The sequence below is a fragment of the Myxine glutinosa genome, chromosome 4, assembly GCF_964187855.1.
Source record: "Myxine glutinosa chromosome 4, kmMyxGlut1.1, whole genome shotgun sequence".
Classification (NCBI taxonomy): Eukaryota; Metazoa; Chordata; class Myxini; order Myxiniformes; family Myxinidae; genus Myxine; species Myxine glutinosa.
In genome coordinates this window covers 4,454,309-4,475,942 of record NC_136264.1, presented here as the reverse complement: position 1 = coordinate 4,475,942, position 21,634 = coordinate 4,454,309, and the positions used below count along the sequence as shown (strand labels likewise).

The following is a 21,634-nucleotide window of genomic DNA, read 5'->3' as shown; positions in this document are numbered from 1 at the left end:
TAAAACACGTAATAAAAACACCTCGCAGCCATAAAACACGTAATAAAAACACCTCACAGCCATAAAACACGTACAAAAACACCTTATAGCCATAAAACACGTAATAAAAACACCTCACCACCATAATAATTAAAAACACCTCACAGCCATAAAACACGTAATAAAAACACCTCACAGCCATAAAACACGTAATAAAAACACCACAGCCATAAAACACGTAATAAAAACACCTCGCAGCCATAAAACACAAAATAAAAGCACCTCACAGCCATAAAACACGTAATAAAAACACCTCACAGCCATAAAACATGCAATAAAAACACCTCGCAGCCAAAAAACAGGAAATAAAAACACCTCACGGCCATAAAACACAAAATAAAAACACCTCACAGCCATAAAACACGTAATAAAAACACCTCACAGCCATAAAACACGTAATAAAAACACCTCCCAGCCATAAAACACGTAATAAAAACACCTCCCAGCCATAAAACACGTAATAAAAACACCTCACAGCCATAAAACAAGTAATAAAAACACCTCACAGCCATAAAACACGTAATAAAAACACCCCACAGCCATAAAACACGTAATAAAAACACCTCACAGCCATAAAACAAGTAATAAAAACACCTCACCACCAAGTAATTAAAAACACCTCACAGCCATAAAACACGTAATAAAAACACCTTACAGCCATAAAACACGTAATAAAAACACCTCACCACCAAGTAATTAAAAACACCTCACAGCCATAAAACACGTAATAAAAACACCTTACAGCCATAAAACACGTAATAAAAACACCTCACAGCCATAAAACACGTAATAAAAACACCTTACACCCATAAAACACGTAATAAAAACATCTCACCACCAAGTAATTAAAAACACCTCACAGCCATAAAACACGTAATAAAAACACCTTACAGCCAGAAAACCCGTTATAAAAACACCTCACAGCCATAAAACACGAAATAAAAACACCTCACAGCCATAAAACACGTAATAAAAACACCTCACCACTACGAAATTCAAAACACCTCACCACCAAGTAATTAAAAACACCTCACAGCCATAAAACACGTAATAAAAACACCTCACAGCCATAAAACACGTAACAAAAACACCTTACAGCCATAAAACACGTAATAAAAACACCTCAGCCATAAAACACGTAATAAAAACACCTCACATCCATAAAACACGTAATAAAAACACCTCACAGCCATAAAACACGTAATAAAAACACCTCGCAGTCATAAAACACGTAATAAAAACACCTCACAGCCATAAAACACGTAATAAAAACACCTCACAGCCATAAAACACGTAATAAAAACACCTCGCAGCCATAAAACACAAAATAAAAGCACCTCACAGCCATAAAACACATAATAAAAACACCTCACAGCCATAAAACACGTAATAAAAACACCTCGCAGCCAAAAAACAGGAAATAAAAACACCTCACGGCCATAAAACACAAAATAAAAACACCTCACAGCCATAAAACACGGAATAAAAACACCTCACAGCCATAAAACACATAATAAAAACACCTCACAGCCATAAAACACGTAATAAAAACACCTCACAGCCATAAAACACGTAATAAAAACACCTCACAGCCATAAAACACATAAAAACACCTCACAGCCATAAAACACCTCACCACCACGAAATTAAAAACACCTCACAGCCATAAAACACGTAATAAAAACACCTTACAGCCATAAAACACGTAATGAAAACACCTCACAGCCATAAAACACCTCACCACCACGAAATTAAAAACACCTCACAGCCATAAAGCAAGTTATAAAAACACCTTACAGCCATAAAACACGTAATAAAAACACCTTACAGCCATAAAACACGTAATAAAAACACCTCACAGCCATAAAACACGTAATAAAAACACCTTACAGCCATAAAACACGTAATAAAAACACCTTACAGCCATAAACCACGTAATAAAAACACCTCACCACCAAGTAATTAGAAACACCTCACAGCCATAAAACACATAATAAAAACACCTCACAGCCATAAAACACGTAATAAAAACACCTTACAGCCATAAAACAAGTAATAAAAACACCTCACAGCCATAAAACACGTAATAAAAACACCTCACATCCATAAAACACGTAATAAAAACACCTCACCACCAAGTAATTAAAAACACCTCACAGCCATAAAACACGTAATAAAAACACCTTATAGCCATAAAACACGTAATAAAAACACCTCACAGCCATAAAACACGTAATAAAAACACCTCACAGCCATAAAACACGTAATAAAAACACCTCACCACTACGAAATTCAAAACACCTCACCACCAAGTAATTAGAAACACCTCACAGCCATAAAACACGTAATAAAAACACCTCACAGCCATAAAACACGTAATAAAAACACCTTACAGCCATAAAACACGTAATAAAAACACCTCACATCCATAAAACACGTAATAAAAACACCTCACAGCCATAAAACACGTAATAAAAACACCTCGCAGTCATAAAACACGTAATAAAAACACCTCACAGCCATAAAACACGTAATAAAAACACCTCACAGCCATAAAACACGTAATAAAAACACCTCACAGCCATAAAACACAAGATAAAAACACCTCGCAGCCAAAAATAGGAAATAAAAACACCTCACGGCCATAAAACACAAAATAAAAACACCTCACAGCCATAAAACACGTAATAAAAACACCTCACAGCCATAAAACACATAATAAAAACACCTCACAGCCATAAAACACGTAATAAAAACACCTCACAGCCATAAAACACGAAATAAAAACACCTCACAGCCATAAAACACGAAATAAAAACACCTCGCAGCCATAAAACACGAAATAAAAACACCTCACAGCCATAAAACACATAATAAAAACACCTCACAGCCATAAAACAAGAAATAAAAACACCTCACAGCCATAAAACACGAAATAAAAACACCTCACAGCCATAAAACACGAAATAAAAACACCTCACAGCCATAAAACACGTAATAAAAACACCTCACAGCCATAAAACACGTAATAAAAACACCTCACAGCCATAAAACACATAATAAAAACACCTCACAGCCATAAAACACATAATAAAAACACCTCACATCCATAAAACACGTAATAAAAACACCTTACAGCCATAAAAAACGTAATAAAAACACCTCACAGCCATAAAACACGTAATAAAAACACCTCACAGCCATGAAACACGTAATAAAAACACCTTACAGCCATAAAACACGAAATAAAAACACCTCACAGCCATAAAACACATAATAAAAACACCTCGCAGCCATAAAACACGAAATAAAAACACCTCACAGCCATAAAACACATAATAAAAACACCTCACAGCCATAAAACAAGAAATAAAAACACCTCACAGCCATAAAACACGTAATAAAAACACCTCACAGCCATAAAACACGTAATAAAAACACCTCACCACCAAGTAATTAAAAACACCTCACAGCCATAAAACACGAAATAAAAACACCTCACCACCACAAAATTAAAAACACCTCACAGCCATAAAACACGAAATAAAAATAGCTCACCACCACGAAATTAAAAACACCTCACAGCCATAAAACACATAAAAACACCTCACAGCCATAAAACACGAAATAAAAACACCTCACCACCACGAAATTAAAAACACCTCACAGCCATAAAACACGTAATAAAAACACCTTACAGCCATAAAACACGCAATAAAAACACCTCACAGCCATAAAACAAGTAATAAAAACACCTTACAGCCATAAAACACGTAATAAAAACACCTCACCACCAAGTAATTAGAAACACCTCACAGCCATAAAACACGTAATAAAAACACCTCACAGCCATAAAACACGTAATAAAAACACCTCACAGCCATAAAACACGTAATAAAAACACCTCGCAGCCATAAAACACAAAATAAAAGCACCTCACAGCCATAAAACACGTAATAAAAACACCTCACAGCCATAAAACATGCAATAAAAACACCTCGCAGCCAAAAAACAGGAAATAAAAACACCTCACGGCCATAAAACACAAAATAAAAACACCTCACAGCCATAAAACACGTAATAAAAACACCTCACAGCCATAAAACACGTAATAAAAACACCTCACAGCCATAAAACACGTAATAAAAACACCTCCCAGCCATAAAACACGTAATAAAAACACCTCACAGCCATAAAACACGTAATAAAAACACCCCACAGCCATAAAACACGTAATAAAAACACCTCACAGCCATAAAACAAGTAATAAAAACACCTCACCACCAAGTAATTAAAAACACCTCACAGCCATAAAACACGTAATAAAAACACCTTACAGCCATAAAACACGTAATAAAAACACCTCACCACCAAGTAATTAAAAACACCTCACAGCCATAAAACACGTAATAAAAACACCTTACAGCCATAAAACACGTAATAAAAACACCTCACAGCCATAAAACACGTAATAAAAACACCTTACACCCATAAAACACGTAATAAAAACATCTCACCACCAAGTAATTAAAAACACCTCACAGCCATAAAACACGTAATAAAAACACCTTACAGCCAGAAAACCCGTTATAAAAACACCTCACAGCCATAAAACACGTAATAAAAACACCTCACAGCCATAAAACACGTAATAAAAACACCTCACAGCCATAAAACACGTAATAAAAACACCTCACCACTACGAAATTCAAAACACCTCACCACCAAGTAATTAAAAACACCTCACAGCCATAAAACACGTAATAAAAACACCTCACAGCCATAAAACACGTAATAAAAACACCTTACAGCCATAAAACACGTAATAAAAACACCTCAGCCATAAAACACGTAATAAAAACACCTCACATCCATAAAACACGTAATAAAAACACCTCACAGCCATAAAACACGTAATAAAAACACCTCGCAGTCATAAAACACGTAATAAAAACACCTCACAGCCATAAAACACGTAATAAAAACACCTCACAGCCATAAAACACGTAATAAAAACACCTCGCAGCCATAAAACACAAAATAAAAGCACCTCACAGCCATAAAACACGTAATAAAAACACCTCACAGCCATAAAACACGTAATAAAAACACCTCGCAGCCAAAAAACAGGAAATAAAAACACCTCACGGCCATAAAACACAAAATAAAAACACCTCACAGCCATAAAACACGGAATAAAAACACCTCACAGCCATAAAACACATAATAAAAACACCTCACAGCCATAAAACACGTAATAAAAACACCTCACAGCCATAAAACACGTAATAAAAACACCTCACAGCCATAAAACACATAAAAACACCTCACAGCCATAAAACACCTCACCACCACGAAATTAAAAACACCTCACAGCCATAAAACACGTAATAAAAACACCTTACAGCCATAAAACACGTAATGAAAACACCTCACAGCCATAAAACACCTCACCACCACGAAATTAAAAACACCTCACAGCCATAAAGCAAGTTATAAAAACACCTTACAGCCATAAAACACGTAATAAAAACACCTTACAGCCATAAAACACGTAATAAAAACACCTCACAGCCATAAAACACGTAATAAAAACACCTTACAGCCATAAAACATGTAATAAAAACACCTTACAGCCATAAACCACATAATAAAAACACCTCACCACCAAGTAATTAGAAACACCTCACAGCCATAAAACACGTAATAAAAACACCTCACAGCCATAAAACACGTAATAAAAACACCTTACAGCCATAAAACAAGTAATAAAAACACCTCACAGCCATAAAACACGTAATAAAAACACCTTACAGCCATAAAACACGTAAAAAAACACCTCGCAGCCAGAAAACACGTAATAAAAACACCTCACAGCCATAAAACACGTAATAAAAACACCTTATAGCCATAAAACACGTAATAAAAACACCTCACCACCAAGTAATTAAAAACACCTCACAGCCATAAAACACGTAATAAAAACACCTTACAGCCATAAAACACGTAATAAAAACACCTCACCACCAAGTAATTAAAAACACCTCACAGCCATAAAACACGTAATAAAAACACCTTACAGCCATAAAACACGTAATAAAAACACCTCACAGCCATAAAACACGTAATAAAAACACCTCACAGCCATAAAACACGTAATAAAAACACCTTATAGCCATAAAACACGTAATAAAAACACCTCACCACCATAATAATTAAAAACACCTCAGAGCCATAAAACACGTAATAAAAACACCTCACAGCCATAAAACACGTAATAAAAACACCTCACAGCCATAAAACACGTAATAAAAACACCTCACCACCAAGTAATTAAAAACACCTCACAGCCATAAAACACGTAATAAAAACACCTTACAGCCATAAAACACGTAATAAAAACACCTTATAGCCATATAACACGTAATAAAAACACCTCACCACCAAATAATTAAAAACACCTCACAGCCATAAAACACGTAATAAAAACACCTCACAGCCATAAAACATGTAATAAAAACACCTTACAGCCATAAACCACGTAATAAAAACACCTCACCACCAAGTAATTAGAAACACCTCACAGCCATAAAACACATAATAAAAACACCTCACAGCCATAAAACACGTAATAAAAACACCTCACAGCCATAAAACACGTAATAAAAACACCTTACAGCCATAAAACACGTAATAAAAACACCTCACCACCAAGTAATTAAAAACACCTCACAGCCATAAAACACGTAATAAAAACACCTTACAGCCATAAAACACGTAATAAAAACACCTCACAGCCATAAAACACGTAATAAAAACACCTCACAGCCATAAAACACGTAATAAAAACACCTTATAGCCATAAAACACGTAATAAAAACACCTCACCACCATAATAATTAAAAACACCTCAGAGCCATAAAACACGTAATAAAAACACCTCACAGCCATAAAACACGTAATAAAAACACCTCACAGCCATAAAACACGTAATAAAAACACCTCACCACCAAGTAATTAAAAACACCTCACAGCCATAAAACACGTAATAAAAACACCTTACAGCCATAAAACACGTAATAAAAACACCTTATAGCCATATAACACGTAATAAAAACACCTCACCACCAAATAATTAAAAACACCTCACAGCCATAAAACACGTAATAAAAACACCTCACAGCCATAAAACACGTAATAAAAACACCTCACAGCCATAAAACACGTAATAAAAACACCTCACAGCCATAAAACACGTAATAAAAACACCTCACAGCCATAAAACAAGTAATAAAAACACCTTACAGCCATAAAACACGTAATAAAAACACCTCACCACCAAGTAATTAAAAACACCTCACAGCCATAATACACGTAATAAAAACACCTTACAGCCATAAAACACGTAATAAAAACACCTCACAGCCATAAAACACGTAATAAAAACACCTTACACCCATAAAACACGTAATAAAAACACCTCACCACCAAGTAATTAAAAACACCTCACAGCCATAAAACACGTAATAAAAACACCTTACAGCCATAAAACACGTGATAAAAACCCCTCACAGCCATAAAACACGTAATAAAAACACCTCACCACTACGAAATTCAAAACACCTCACCACCAAGTAATTAAAAACACCTCACAGCCATAAAACACGTAATAAAAACACCTCACCACCAAGTAATTAAAAACACCTCACAGCCATAAAACACGTAATAAAAACACCTTACAGCCATAAAACACGTAATAAAAACACCTCACAGCCATAAAACACGTTATAAAAACACCTCACAGCCATAAAACATGTAATAAAAACACCTCACCACTACGAAATTCAAAACACCTCACCACCAAGTAATTAAAAACACCTCACAGCCATAAAACACGTAATAAAAACACCTCACAGCCATAAAACACGTAATAAAAACACCTTACAGCCATAAAACACGTAATAAAAACACCTCACAGCCATAAAACACGTAATAAAAACACCTCACATCCATAAAACACGTAATAAAAACACCTCACAGCCATAAAACACGTAATAAAAACACCTCACAGCCATAAAACACGTAATAAAAACACCTCACAGCCATAAAACACGTAATAAAAACACCTCGCAGCCATAAAACACAAAATAAAAGCACCTCACAGCCATAAAACACGTAATAAAAACACCTCACAGCCATAAAACACGAAATAAAAACACCTCGCAGCCAAAAAACAGGAAATAAAAACACCTCACGGCCATAAAACACGTAATAAAAACACCTCACAGCCATAAAACACGTAATAAAAACACCTCACAGCCATAAAACACGTAATAAAAACACCTCACAGCCATAAAACACGTAATAAAAACACCTCACAGCCATAAAACACGTAATAAAAACACCTCACAGCCATAAAACACGTAACAAAAACACCTCACAGCCATAAAACACGAAATAAAAACACCTCACGGCCATAAAACACGTAATAAAAACACCTCACAGCCATAAAACACGTAATAAAAACACGTTACAGCCATAAAACACGAAATAAAAACACCTCACAGCCATAAAACACGTAATAAAAACACCTCGCAGCCATAAAACACATAATAAAAACACCTCACAGCCATAAAACACGTAATAAAAACACCTCACAGCCATAAAACAAGTAATAAAAACACCTTACAGCCATAAAACACGGAATAAAAACACCTCGCAGCCATAAAACACGAAATAAAAACACCTCGCAGCCATAAAACACGTAATAAAAACAACTCACAGCCATAAAACACGAAATAAAAACACCTCACCACCACGAAATTAAAAACACCTCACAGCCATAAAACACGAAATAAAAATAGCTCACCACCACAAAATAAAAACACCTCACAGCCATAAAACACGTAATAAAACAGCTCACCACCACAAAATAAAAACACCTCACAGCCATAAAACACGTAATAAAAATAGCTCACCACCACAAAATAAAAACACCTCACAGCCATAAAACACGTAATAAAAACACCTCACAGCCATAAAACACGTAATAAAACAGCTCACCACCACAAAATAAAAACACCTCACAGCCATAAAACACGTAATAAAAACACCTCACAGCCATAAAACACGTAATAAAACAGCTCACCACCACAAAATAAAAACACCTCACAGCCATAAAACACGTAATAAAACAGCTCACCACCACAAAATAAAAACACCTCACAGCCATAAAACACGTAATAAAACAGCTCACCACCACAAAATAAAAACACCTCACAGCCATAAAACACGAAATAAAACAGCTCACCACCACAAAATAAAAACACCTCACAGCCATAAAACACGTAATAAAACAGCTCACCACCACAAAATAAAAACACCTCACAGCCATAAAACACGTAATAAAACAGCTCACCACCACAAAATAAAAACACCTCACAGCCATAAAACACGTAATAAAACAGCTCACCACCACAAAATAAAAACACCTCACAGCCATAAAACACGTAATAAAAACACCTCACCACCACAAAATAAAAACACCTCACAGCCATAAAACACGAAATAAAAATAGCTCACCACCACAAAATAAAAACACCTCACAGCCATAAAACACAAGATAAAAGCACCTCACAGCCATAAAACACGTAATAAAAACACCTCACAGCCATAAAACACGTAATAAAAACACCTCGCAGCCAAAAAATAGGAAATAAAAACACCTCACGGCCATAAAACACAAAATAAAAACACCTCACAGCCATAAAACACGTAATAAAAACACCTCACAGCCATAAAACACGTAATAAAAACACCTCACAGCCATAAAACACGTAATAAAAAGACCTCACAGCCATAAAACACGTAATAAAAACACCTCAGCCATAAAACACGTAATAAAAACACCTTACAGCCATAAAACACGAAATAAAAACACCTCATGGCCATAAAACACGTAATAAAAACACCTCACAGCCATAAAACACGTAATAAAAACACCTTTCAGCCATAAAACACGTAATAAAAACACCTCACAGCCATAAAACACGAAATAAAAACACCTCGCAGCCATAAAACACGAAATAAAAACACCTCACAGCCATAAAACAAGAAATAAAAACACCTCACAGCCATAAAACACGAAATAAAAACACCTCACAGCCATAAAACACGAAATAAAAACACCTCACAGCCATAAAACACGAAATAAAAACACCTCACAGCCATAAAACACGTAATAAAAACACCTCACAGCCATAAAACACGTAATAAAAACACCTCACAGCCATAAAACACGTAATAAAAACACCTCACAGCCATAAAACACGTAATAAAAACACCTCACATCCATAAAACACGTAATAAAAACACCTCACATCCATAAAACACGTAATAAAAACACCTCACAGCCATAAAACACGTAATAAAAACACCTCACAGCCATGAAACACGTAATAAAAACACCTTACAGCCATAAAACACGAAATAAAAACACCTCATAGCCATAAAACACGTAATAAAAACACCTCGCAGCCATAAAACACGAAATAAAAACACCTCACAGCCATAAAACACATAATAAAAACACCTCACAGCCATAAAACACATAATAAAAACACCTCACAGCCATAAAACAAGAAATAAAAACACCTCACAGCCATAAAACACGTAATAAAAACACCTCACAGCCATAAAACACGTAATAAAAACACCTCACCACCAAGTAATTAAAAACACCTCACAGCCATAAAACACGAAATAAAAACACCTCACCACCACGAAATTAAAAACACCTCACAGCCATAAAACACGAAATAAAAATAGCTCACCACCACGAAATTAAAAACACCTCACAGCCATAAAACACATAAAAACACCTCACCACCAAGTAATTAAAAACACCTCACAGCCATAAAACACGAAATAAAAACACCTCACCACCACGAAATTAAAAACACATCACAGCCATAAAACACGTAATAAAAACACCTTACAGCCATAAAACACGTAATAAAAACACCTCACAGCCATAAAACAAGTAATAAAAACACCTTACAGCCATAAAACACGTAATAAAAACACCTCACCACCAAGTAATTAGAAACACCTCACAGCCATAAAACACGTAATAAAAACACCTCACAGCCATAAAACACGTAATAAAAACACCTCACAGCCATAAAACACGTAATAAAAACACCTCGCAGCCATAAAACACAAAATAAAAGCACCTCACAGCCATAAAACACGTAATAAAAACACCTCACAGCCATAAAACATGCAATAAAAACACCTCGCAGCCAAAAAACAGGAAATAAAAACACCTCACGGCCATAAAACACAAAATAAAAACACCTCACAGCCATAAAACACGTAATAAAAACACCTCACAGCCATAAAACACGTAATAAAAACACCTCACAGCCATAAAACACGTAATAAAAACACCTCCCAGCCATAAAACACGTAATAAAAACACCTCCCAGCCATAAAACACGTAATAAAAACACCTCACAGCCATAAAACAAGTAATAAAAACACCTCACAGCCATAAAACACGTAATAAAAACACCCCACAGCCATAAAACACGTAATAAAAACACCTCACAGCCATAAAACAAGTAATAAAAACACCTCACCACCAAGTAATTAAAAACACCTCACAGCCATAAAACACGTAATAAAAACACCTTACAGCCATAAAACACGTAATAAAAACACCTCACCACCAAGTAATTAAAAACACCTCACAGCCATAAAACACGTAATAAAAACACCTCACAGCCATAAAACATGTAATAAAAACACCTTACACCCATAAAACACGTAATAAAAACATCTCACGACCAAGTAATTAAAAACACCTCACAGCCATAAAACACGTAATAAAAACACCTTACAGCCAGAAAACCCGTTATAAAAACACCTCACAGCAATAAAACACGTAATAAAAACACCTCACAGCCATAAAACACGTAATAAAAACACCTCACAGCCATAAAACACGTAATAAAAACACCTCACCACTACGAAATTCAAAACACCTCACCACCAAGTAATTAAAAACACCTCACAGCCATAAAACACGTAATAAAAACACCTCACAGCCATAAAACACGTAATAAAAACACCTTACAGCCATAAAACACGTAATAAAAACACCTCAACCATAAAACACGTAATAAAAACACCTCACATCCATAAAACACCTCACAGCCATAAAACACGTAATAAAAACACCTCGCAGTCATAAAACACGTAATAAAAACACCTCACAGCCATAAAACACGTAATAAAAACACCTCACAGCCATAAAACACGTAATAAAAACACCTCGCAGCCATAAAACACAAAATAAAAGCACCTCACAGCCATAAAACACGTAATAAAAACACCTCACAGCCATAAAACACGTAATAAAAACACCTCGCAGCCAAAAAACAGGAAATAAAAACACCTCACGGCCATAAAACACAAAATAAAAACACCTCACAGCCATAAAACACGGAATAAAAACACCTCACAGCCATAAAACACATAATAAAAACACCTCACAGCCATAAAACACGTAATAAAAACACCTCACAGCCATAAAACACGTAATAAAAACACCTCACAGCCATAAAACACATAAAAACACCTCACAGCCATAAAACACCTCACCACCACGAAATTAAAAACACCTCACAGCCATAAAACACATAATAAAAACACCTTACAGCCATAAAACACGTAATGAAAACACCTCACAGCCATAAAACACCTCACCACCACGAAATTAAAAACACCTCACAGCCATAAAACAAGTTATAAAAACACCTTACAGCCATAAAACACGTAATAAAAACACCTTACAGCCATAAAACACGTAATAAAAACACCTCACAGCCATAAAACACGTCATAAAAACACCTTACAGCCATAAAACACGTAATAAAAACACCTTACAGCCATAAACCACGTAATAAAAACACCTCACCACCAAGTAATTAGAAACACCTCACAGCCATAAAACACATAATAAAAACACCTCACAGCCATAAAACACGTAATAAAAACACCTTACAGCCATAAAACAAGTAATAAAAACACCTCACAGCCATAAAACACGTAATAAAAACACCTTACAGCCATAAAACACGTAATAAAAACACCTCGCAGCCATAAAACACGTAATAAAAACACCTCACAGCCATAAAACACGTAATAAAAACACCTTATAGCCATAAAACACGTAATAAAAACACCTCACCACCATAATAATTAAAAACACCTCACAGCCATAAAACACGTAATAAAAACACCTCACAGCCATAAAACACGTAATAAAAACACCTCACAGCCATAAAACACGTAATAAAAACACCTCGCAGCCATAAAACACATAATAAAAGCACCTCACAGCCATAAAACACGTAATAAAAACACCTCACAGCCATAAAACATGCAATAAAAACACCTCGCAGCCAAAAAACAGGAAATAAAAACACCTCACGGCCATAAAACACAAAATAAAAACACCTCACAGCCATAAAATACGTAATAAAAACACCTCACAGCCATAAAACACATAATAAAAACACCTCCCAGCCATAAAACACGTAATAAAAACACCTCCCAGCCATAAAACACATAATAAAAACACCTCACAGCCATAAAACAAGTAATAAAAACACCTCACAGCCATAAAACACGTAATAAAAACACCCCACAGCCATAAAACACGTAATAAAAACACCTCACAGCCATAAAACAAGTAATAAAAACACCTTACAGCCATAAAACACGTAATAAAAACACCTCACCACCAAGTAATTAAAAACACCTCACAGCCATAAAACACGTAATAAAAACACCTTACAGCCATAAAACACGTAATAAAAACACCTCACAGCCATAAAACACGTAATAAAAACACCTTACACCCATAAAACACGTAATAAAAACATCTCACCACCAAATAATTAAAAACACCTCACAGCCATAAAACACGTAATAAAAACACCTTACAGCCAGAAAACCCGTTATAAAAACACCTCACAGCCATAAAACACGTAATAAAAACACCTCACAGCCATAAAACACGTAATAAAAACACCTCACAGCCATAAAACACGTAATAAAAACACCACACCACTACGAAATTCAAAACACCTCACCACCAAGTAATTAAAAACACCTCACAGCCATAAAACACGTAATAAAAACACCTCACAGCCATAAAACACGTAATAAAAACACCTTACAGCCATAAAACACGTAATAAAAACTCCTCAGCCATAAAACACGTAATAAAAACACCTCACATCCATAAAACACGTAATAAAAACACCTCACAGCCATAAAACACGTAATAAAAACACCTCGCAGTCATAAAACACGTAATAAAAACACCTCACAGCCATAAAACACGTAATAAAAACACCTCACAGCCATAAAACACGTAATAAAAACACCTCGCAGCCATAAAACACAAAATAAAAGCACCTCACAGCCATAAAACACGTAATAAAAACACCTCACAGCCATAAAACACGTAATAAAAACACCTCGCAGCCAAAAAACAGGAAATAAAAACACCTCACGGCCATAAAACACAAAATAAAACACCTCACAGCCATAAAACACGGAATAAAAACACCTCACAGCCATAAAACACATAATAAAAACACCTCACAGCCATAAAACACGTAATAAAAACACCTCACAGCCATAAAACATGTAATAAAAACACCTCACAGCCATAAAACACATAAAAACACCTCACAGCCATAAAACACCTCACCACCACGAAATTAAAAACACCTCACAGCCATAAAACAAGTTATAAAAACACCTTACAGCCATAAAACACGTAATAAAAACACCTTACAGCCATAAAACACGTAATAAAAACACCTCACAGCCATAAAACACGTAATAAAAACACCTTACAGCCATAAAACGTAATAAAAACACCTTACAGCCATAAACCACGTAATAAAAACACCTCACCACCAAGTAATTAGAAACACCTCACAGCCATAAAACACATAATAAAAACACCTCACAGCCATAAAACACGTAATAAAAACACCTTACAGCCATAAAACAAGTAATAAAAACACCTCACAGCCATAAAACACGTAATAAAAACACCTTACAGCCATAAAACACGTAATAAAAACACCTCGCAGCCATAAAACACGTAATAAAAACACCTCACAGCCATAAAACACGTAATAAAAACACCTTATAGCCATAAAACACGTAATAAAAACACCTCACCACCATAATAATTAAAAACACCTCACAGCCATAAAACACGTAATAAAAACACCTCACAGCCATAAAACACGTAATAAAAACACCTCACAGCCATAAAACACGTAATAAAAACACCTCACCACCAAGTAATTAAAAACACCTCACAGCCATAAAACACGTAATAAAAACACCTTACAGCCATAAAACACGTAATAAAAACACCTTATAGCCATATAACACGTAATAAAAACACCTCACCACCAAATAATTAAAAACACCTCACAGCCATAAAAACACGTAATAAAAACACCTCACAGCCATAAAACACGTAATAAAAACACCTCACAGCCATAAAACAAGTAATAAAAACACCTTACAGCCATAAAACACGTAATAAAAACACCTCACAGCCATAAAACACGTAATTAAAAACACCTTACACCCATAAAACACGTAATAAAAACACCTCACCACCAAGTAATTAAAAACACCTCACAGCCATAAAACACGTAATAAAAACACCTTACAGCCATAAAACACGTAATAAAAACACCTCACAGCCATAAAACACGTAATAAAAACACCTCACAGCCATAAAACATGTAATAAAAACACCTCACCACTACGAAATTCAAAACACCTCACCACCAAGTAATTAAAAACACCTCACAGCCATAAAACACGTAATAAAAACACCTCACAGCCATAAAACACGTAATAAAAACACCTTACAGCCATAAAACACGTAATAAAAACACCTCACAGCCATAAAACACGTAATAAAAACACCTCACATCCATAAAACACGTAATAAAAACACCTCACAGCCATAAAACACGTAATAAAAACACCTCGCAGCCATAAAACACGTAATAAAAACACCTCACAGCCATAAAACACGTAATAAAAACACCTCACAGCCATAAAACACGTAATAAAAACACCTCGCAGCCATAAAACACAAAATAAAAGCACCTCACAGCCATAAAACACGTAATAAAAACACCTCACAGCCATAAAACACGAAATAAAAACACCTCGCAGCCAAAAAACGAAATAAAAACACCTCACGGCCATAAAACACAAAATAAAAACACCTCACAGCCATAAAACACGTAATAAAAACACCTCACAGCCATAAAACACGTAATAAAAACACCTCACAGCCATAAAACACGTAATAAAAACACCTCACAGCCATAAAACACGTAATAAAAACACCTCACAGCCATAAAACACGTAATAAAAACACCTCACAGCCATAAAACACGTAATAAAAACACCTCACAGCCATAAAACACGTAATAAAAACACCTCACAGCCATAAAACACGAAATAAAAACACCTCACGGCCATAAAACACGTAATAAAAACACCTCACAGCCATAAAACACGTAATAAAAACACGTTACAGCCATAAAACATGAAATAAAAACACCTCACAGCCATAAAACACGTAATAAAAACACCTCGCAGCCATAAAACACATAATAAAAACACCTCACAGCCATAAAACACGTAATAAAAACACCTCACAGCCATTAAACAAGTAATAAAAACACCTTACAGCCATAAAAGACGGAATAAAAACACCTCGCAGCCATAAAACACGTAATAAAAACACCTCACAGCCATAAAACACGAAATAAAAACACCTCACCACCACGAAATTAAAAACACCTCACAGCCATAAAACACGAAATAAAAATAGCTCACCACCACAAAATAAAAACACCTCACAGCCATAAAACACGTAATAAAACAGCTCACCACCACAAAATAAAAACACCTCACAGCCATAAAACACGTAATAAAAATAGCTCACCACCACAAAATAAAAACACCTCACAGCCATAAAACACGTAATAAAAACACCTCACAGCCATAAAACACGTAATAAAACAGCTCACCACCACAAAATAAAAACACCTCACAGCCATAAAACACGTAATAAAACAGCTCACCACCACAAAATAAAAACACCTCACAGCCATAAAACACGTAATAAAACAGCTCACCACCACAAAATAAAAACACCTCACAGCCATAAAACACGTAATAAAACAGCTCACCACCACAAAATAAAAACACCTCACAGCCATAAAACACGTAATAAAACAGCTCACCACCACAAAATAAAAACACCTCACAGCCATAAAACACGTAATAAAACAGCTCACCACCACAAAATAAAAACACCTCACAGCCATAAAACACGTAATAAAACAGCTCACCACCACAAAATAAAAACACCTCACAGCCATAAAACACGAAATAAAACAGCTCACCACCACAAAATAAAAACACCTCACAGCCATAAAACACGTAATAAAACAGCTCACCACCACAAAATAAAAACACCTCACAGCCATAAAACACGAAATAAAAATAGCTCACCACCACAAAATAAAAACACCTCAAAGCCATAAAACACGTAATAAAAACACCTCACAGCCACGAAATTAAAAACACCTCACCACCAAGTAATTCAAAACACCTCACCACCACGTGATTCAAAACACCTCACCACCACGTAATTAAAAACACCTCAGCACCACGTGATTCAAAACACCTCACCACCACGTGATTCAAAACACCTCACCACCTCATTATTAAAAACACTTCACAACCACGGAAACAAAAGTTTGAGGGAGTGGTTCAGTGACAACACATACACTGCCCAGATATGTCGATATATAGATGGATGACTGGACCTGAGTTGCTGTTTTGTCATGGTTTACACCAATCATAATACAAACAATTATATTGCACAAATGTATTTGTAATATACATGATTTCACATTTTATAAACAATTGAAGTTGAAGATTTGTTTAAAAAAAAAATTTCAAATAAATTTTCAAAACATTTTTTTTTAAATACCTTTTGGACATACCCACGGGAGAGATAGGTGCATATCAGAAGATTGTTACAATTTCACAAAAGTTTGAGGGAGTAGTTCAGTGACAAGACAACACAGACACTGCACAGATATATATATATATATATATATATTTATTTTTTTTTTTTTTTTTTTTTTATGTTGAAGTCATGGACTATATAGTCCGCATCGACGCCAGGCCTTAAATAAAAGAGAAAGGTGAGGAGTGAAAAGTGTATAATGAAAGGGGTGTGATAAAAAGTGTGTGATGAAAAGTGTGTGATGAAAAGTGTGTGATGAAATGTGTGTGATGAAAAGTGTGTGATGAAAAGTGTGTGATGAAAAGTGTGTGATGAAAAGTGTGTGATGAAAAGTGTGTGATGAAAAGTGTGTGATGAAAAGTGTGTGATGAAAAGTGTGTGATGAAAAGGTGTGATGAAAAGTGTGTGATGAAAAGTGTGTGATGAAAAGTGTGTGACGAAAAGTGTGTAATAAAAAGTGTGTGATGAAAAGTGTGTGATGAAAAGTGTGTGATGAAAAGTGTGTGATGAAAAGTGTGTGATGAAAAGTGTGTGATGAAAAGTGTGTGATGAAAAGTGTGTGATGAAAAGTGTGTGATGAAAAGTGTGTGATGAAAAGTGTGTGATGAAATGTGTGTGATGAAAAGTGTCTGATGAAAAGTGTGTGATGAAAAGTGTGTGATGAAAAGTGTGTGATGAAAAGTGTCTGATGAAAAGTGTGTGATGAAAAGTGTGTGATGAAAAGGTGTGATGAAAAGTGTATCCACCAAATAGTGTCGACTGATGGGACATCCGTTTAACATCCATCCCAGGGACGGAACACACACATTGATGAATCACGCTGCCTGTGAAACACCAGGATGACAGTTTATAGCTGGGTCGGGATTCAAACCCAGGCTTGACAACAGAGAGGTGAGTGTCCATACCTCTAGGTCATCCTGTCAGCTCTATGTCCCAAGGTGTACTAGGTACATGTGAGAGGTGTGTAATGGGGGTTGGGGCGGGGGTACATGTGAGAGGTGTGTAATGCTGGTTGGGGACGGGGATTACATGTGTGTGATGTGTGAGAGGTGAGTAATGGGGATTGGGGGTGGGGAGGGGACATGTGGTAGGTGTCTAATGTGGGTTGGGGGCATGGGGGAGGTGTGTAATGGGGGTTGGGGGCAAGAGTTACATGTGAGAGGTATCTAAAGGGGGTTGGGGCAGGGGGTACATGCGAAAGGTGTCTAATGGGGGTTGGTGGTAGGGGATACATGCAAGAGGTGTGTAATGGGGGTTGAGGTGGGGGTACATGCAAGAGGTGTGTAAAGGGAGTTGGTGGCTGGGGGTACATGCGAGAGGTGTGTAATGGGGTTGAGGTGGGGGATACATGTGAGCGGTGTGTAATGGGGTTGGGGTTGAGGATACATGTGAGTGGTGTGTAATGGGGGTTACAGTGGGGGGTACATGTGAGAGGTGTGTAATGGGGGTTGGGTGGGGGGTACATGTGACAGGTGTGTAATGACTAATGGGAGTTGGTGGCAGGGGCTACATGTGAGAGGTGTGCAATGGTGGTTGAGGTGGGGGGTACATGTGGCAGGTGTGTAATGGGGTTGGGATGGGGGATACATGTGAGTGGTGTGTGTCATGGGGGTTGGGGGCGGGAGGGTTCATGCGAGAGGTGTGTAACAGGGGTTGGTGGCAGGGGTTACATGTGAGAGGTGTGTAATGGGGGTTGGGTGGGGGGTACATGTGACAGGTGTGTAATGACTAATGGGGTTGGTGGCAGGGGTTACATGTGAGAGGTGTATAATGGGGGTTGGGGGCGGGGGGATTCATGCGAGAGGTGTCTAATTGGGGTTGGGGGTGGGGGGTTCATGCGAGAGGTGTCTAATGGGGGTTGGGGGCGGGGGGGTTCATGCGAGAGGTGTCTAATGGGGGTTGGGGGTGGGGGGGTTCATGCGAGAGGTGTATAATGAGGGTTGGGGGCGGGGGGGTTCATGCGAGAGGTGTCTAATGGGGGTTGGGGGTTCATGCGAGAGGTGTCTAATGGGGGTTGGGGGCGGGGGGGTTCATGCGAGAGGTGTCTAATGGGGGTTGGGGTGGGGGGGTTCATGCGAGAGGTGTATAATGGGGGTTGGGGGCGGGGGGGTTTATGCGAGAGGTGTCTAATGGGGGTTGGGGGCGGGGGGGTTCATGCGAGAGGTGTCTAATGGGGGTTGGGGGTATCTGTGCCATATGTTACTACGTAATAAATAAATTGCACCCAATTAGAGGGTTGAATGCGGAACTTTTCAAAGTTGTTTAAGAAAAAGGTAAATGGCAAAGACAGAGAAAGAGAGAGGAAGAAAAATGATGAAGACGGGAAGGGGATATGAGAGATAAAGGTCGAGCTCCAAGATCCTGAATGCCAATGGTGGAGGGAGCTTGAATGAGCGAGAATGAAAGAAAAACAGAGGAAAATGGAGAGAAACGTGGTGAGTTTATTTAAAGTGAATGAAACATTATACAGGGGAATAAAACGGAGCAACATCGTCAAGGGTGGGGCATAAACCCCACACAACACTCAACAGATACATACAGTATGTACAGTATGCGATGGTAAACAAGCGCTAACGACAATTGGACGAATGAATGGGACGAACACCGATGTCGGAAATGGCCGATCGGTCACGAAAGCGCAATTACCGGCATTGCTGCGACAGGGTGAAGGTCGAACACCGAGCAAGGGTCACTCGGGATCGCCAAACATCGGACCGTCCCTCACTCTATTGGCTCTGCCAGTGCCAGCCCAGGCCGCGATGCGATCCCCGCGCAACGACCACTGCGCATGCGCGTCGAGGCCAGCGGGTCGCCATGCCAACCACAGGCACTTTGACCGCCATGCTTGTTGTTATTGGGAGGGTTTCCCCCAATAATTTCAGAATAATTTAGATGATATAAAAATCACAAACATCAGTATATTTCGGTCTTACTTACGAGGCCGTGGTATCGACTTTGCGGGGTACTGGTATTCAAAAGTTTCAGATGGTAAACGGTTTATGACGTACTCATGAAGGAGCGCACACCGACCTGTGTTGTGAACGTTTACCTGGACAAAAAAGAAGCCTTGGTAAGTCTCGGGAGCGGGAATTTCCATCGTGAACAGGTGTTACTCTTAAAAAGGAACACACACAGGTGAGGACACCACAATAACACGAAGGATTGGTCCACTCCAGGAAGATGCTCACTCGAGGAGGGAATGTTAAATTATGGAAAATAATATATAATAAAAAACAAAGTGGATATTTAGTGAGAAAAAGAGGATTGCAGATGGTGGAAAATTGGAAAGGCGTACGGGAGGAAATAGGATTAAATTGGGAAGAGAGGGAAAAGGCATCATATAAATAGGCCATGGACCAATGAACTCCCCTCCCCCCCCGGTAATAGGATTAATTGGGAAGGGAGGGAAAGGAATCATAGAAATAG

The 21,634-nt window shown here is 37.2% G+C and overlaps 1 protein-coding gene across 1 annotated transcript in view; it reads right to left on the bottom strand.

Moving 5' to 3' along the window:
• Nucleotides 1-20,998, bottom strand: part of KIF3A (kinesin family member 3A) — a 407,615-nt gene extending 386,617 nt beyond the window's left edge. Inside the window, exon 1 of the mRNA XM_078775379.1 lies at nucleotides 20,855-20,998. Within this exon, the coding sequence (XP_078631505.1) occupies nucleotides 20,855-20,860 (6 nt within the window). The 5' untranslated portion in view covers nucleotides 20,861-20,998. The remainder of the gene's footprint in view (nucleotides 1-20,854) is intronic.
• Between the last annotated feature and the right edge of the window lie 636 nt (nucleotides 20,999-21,634).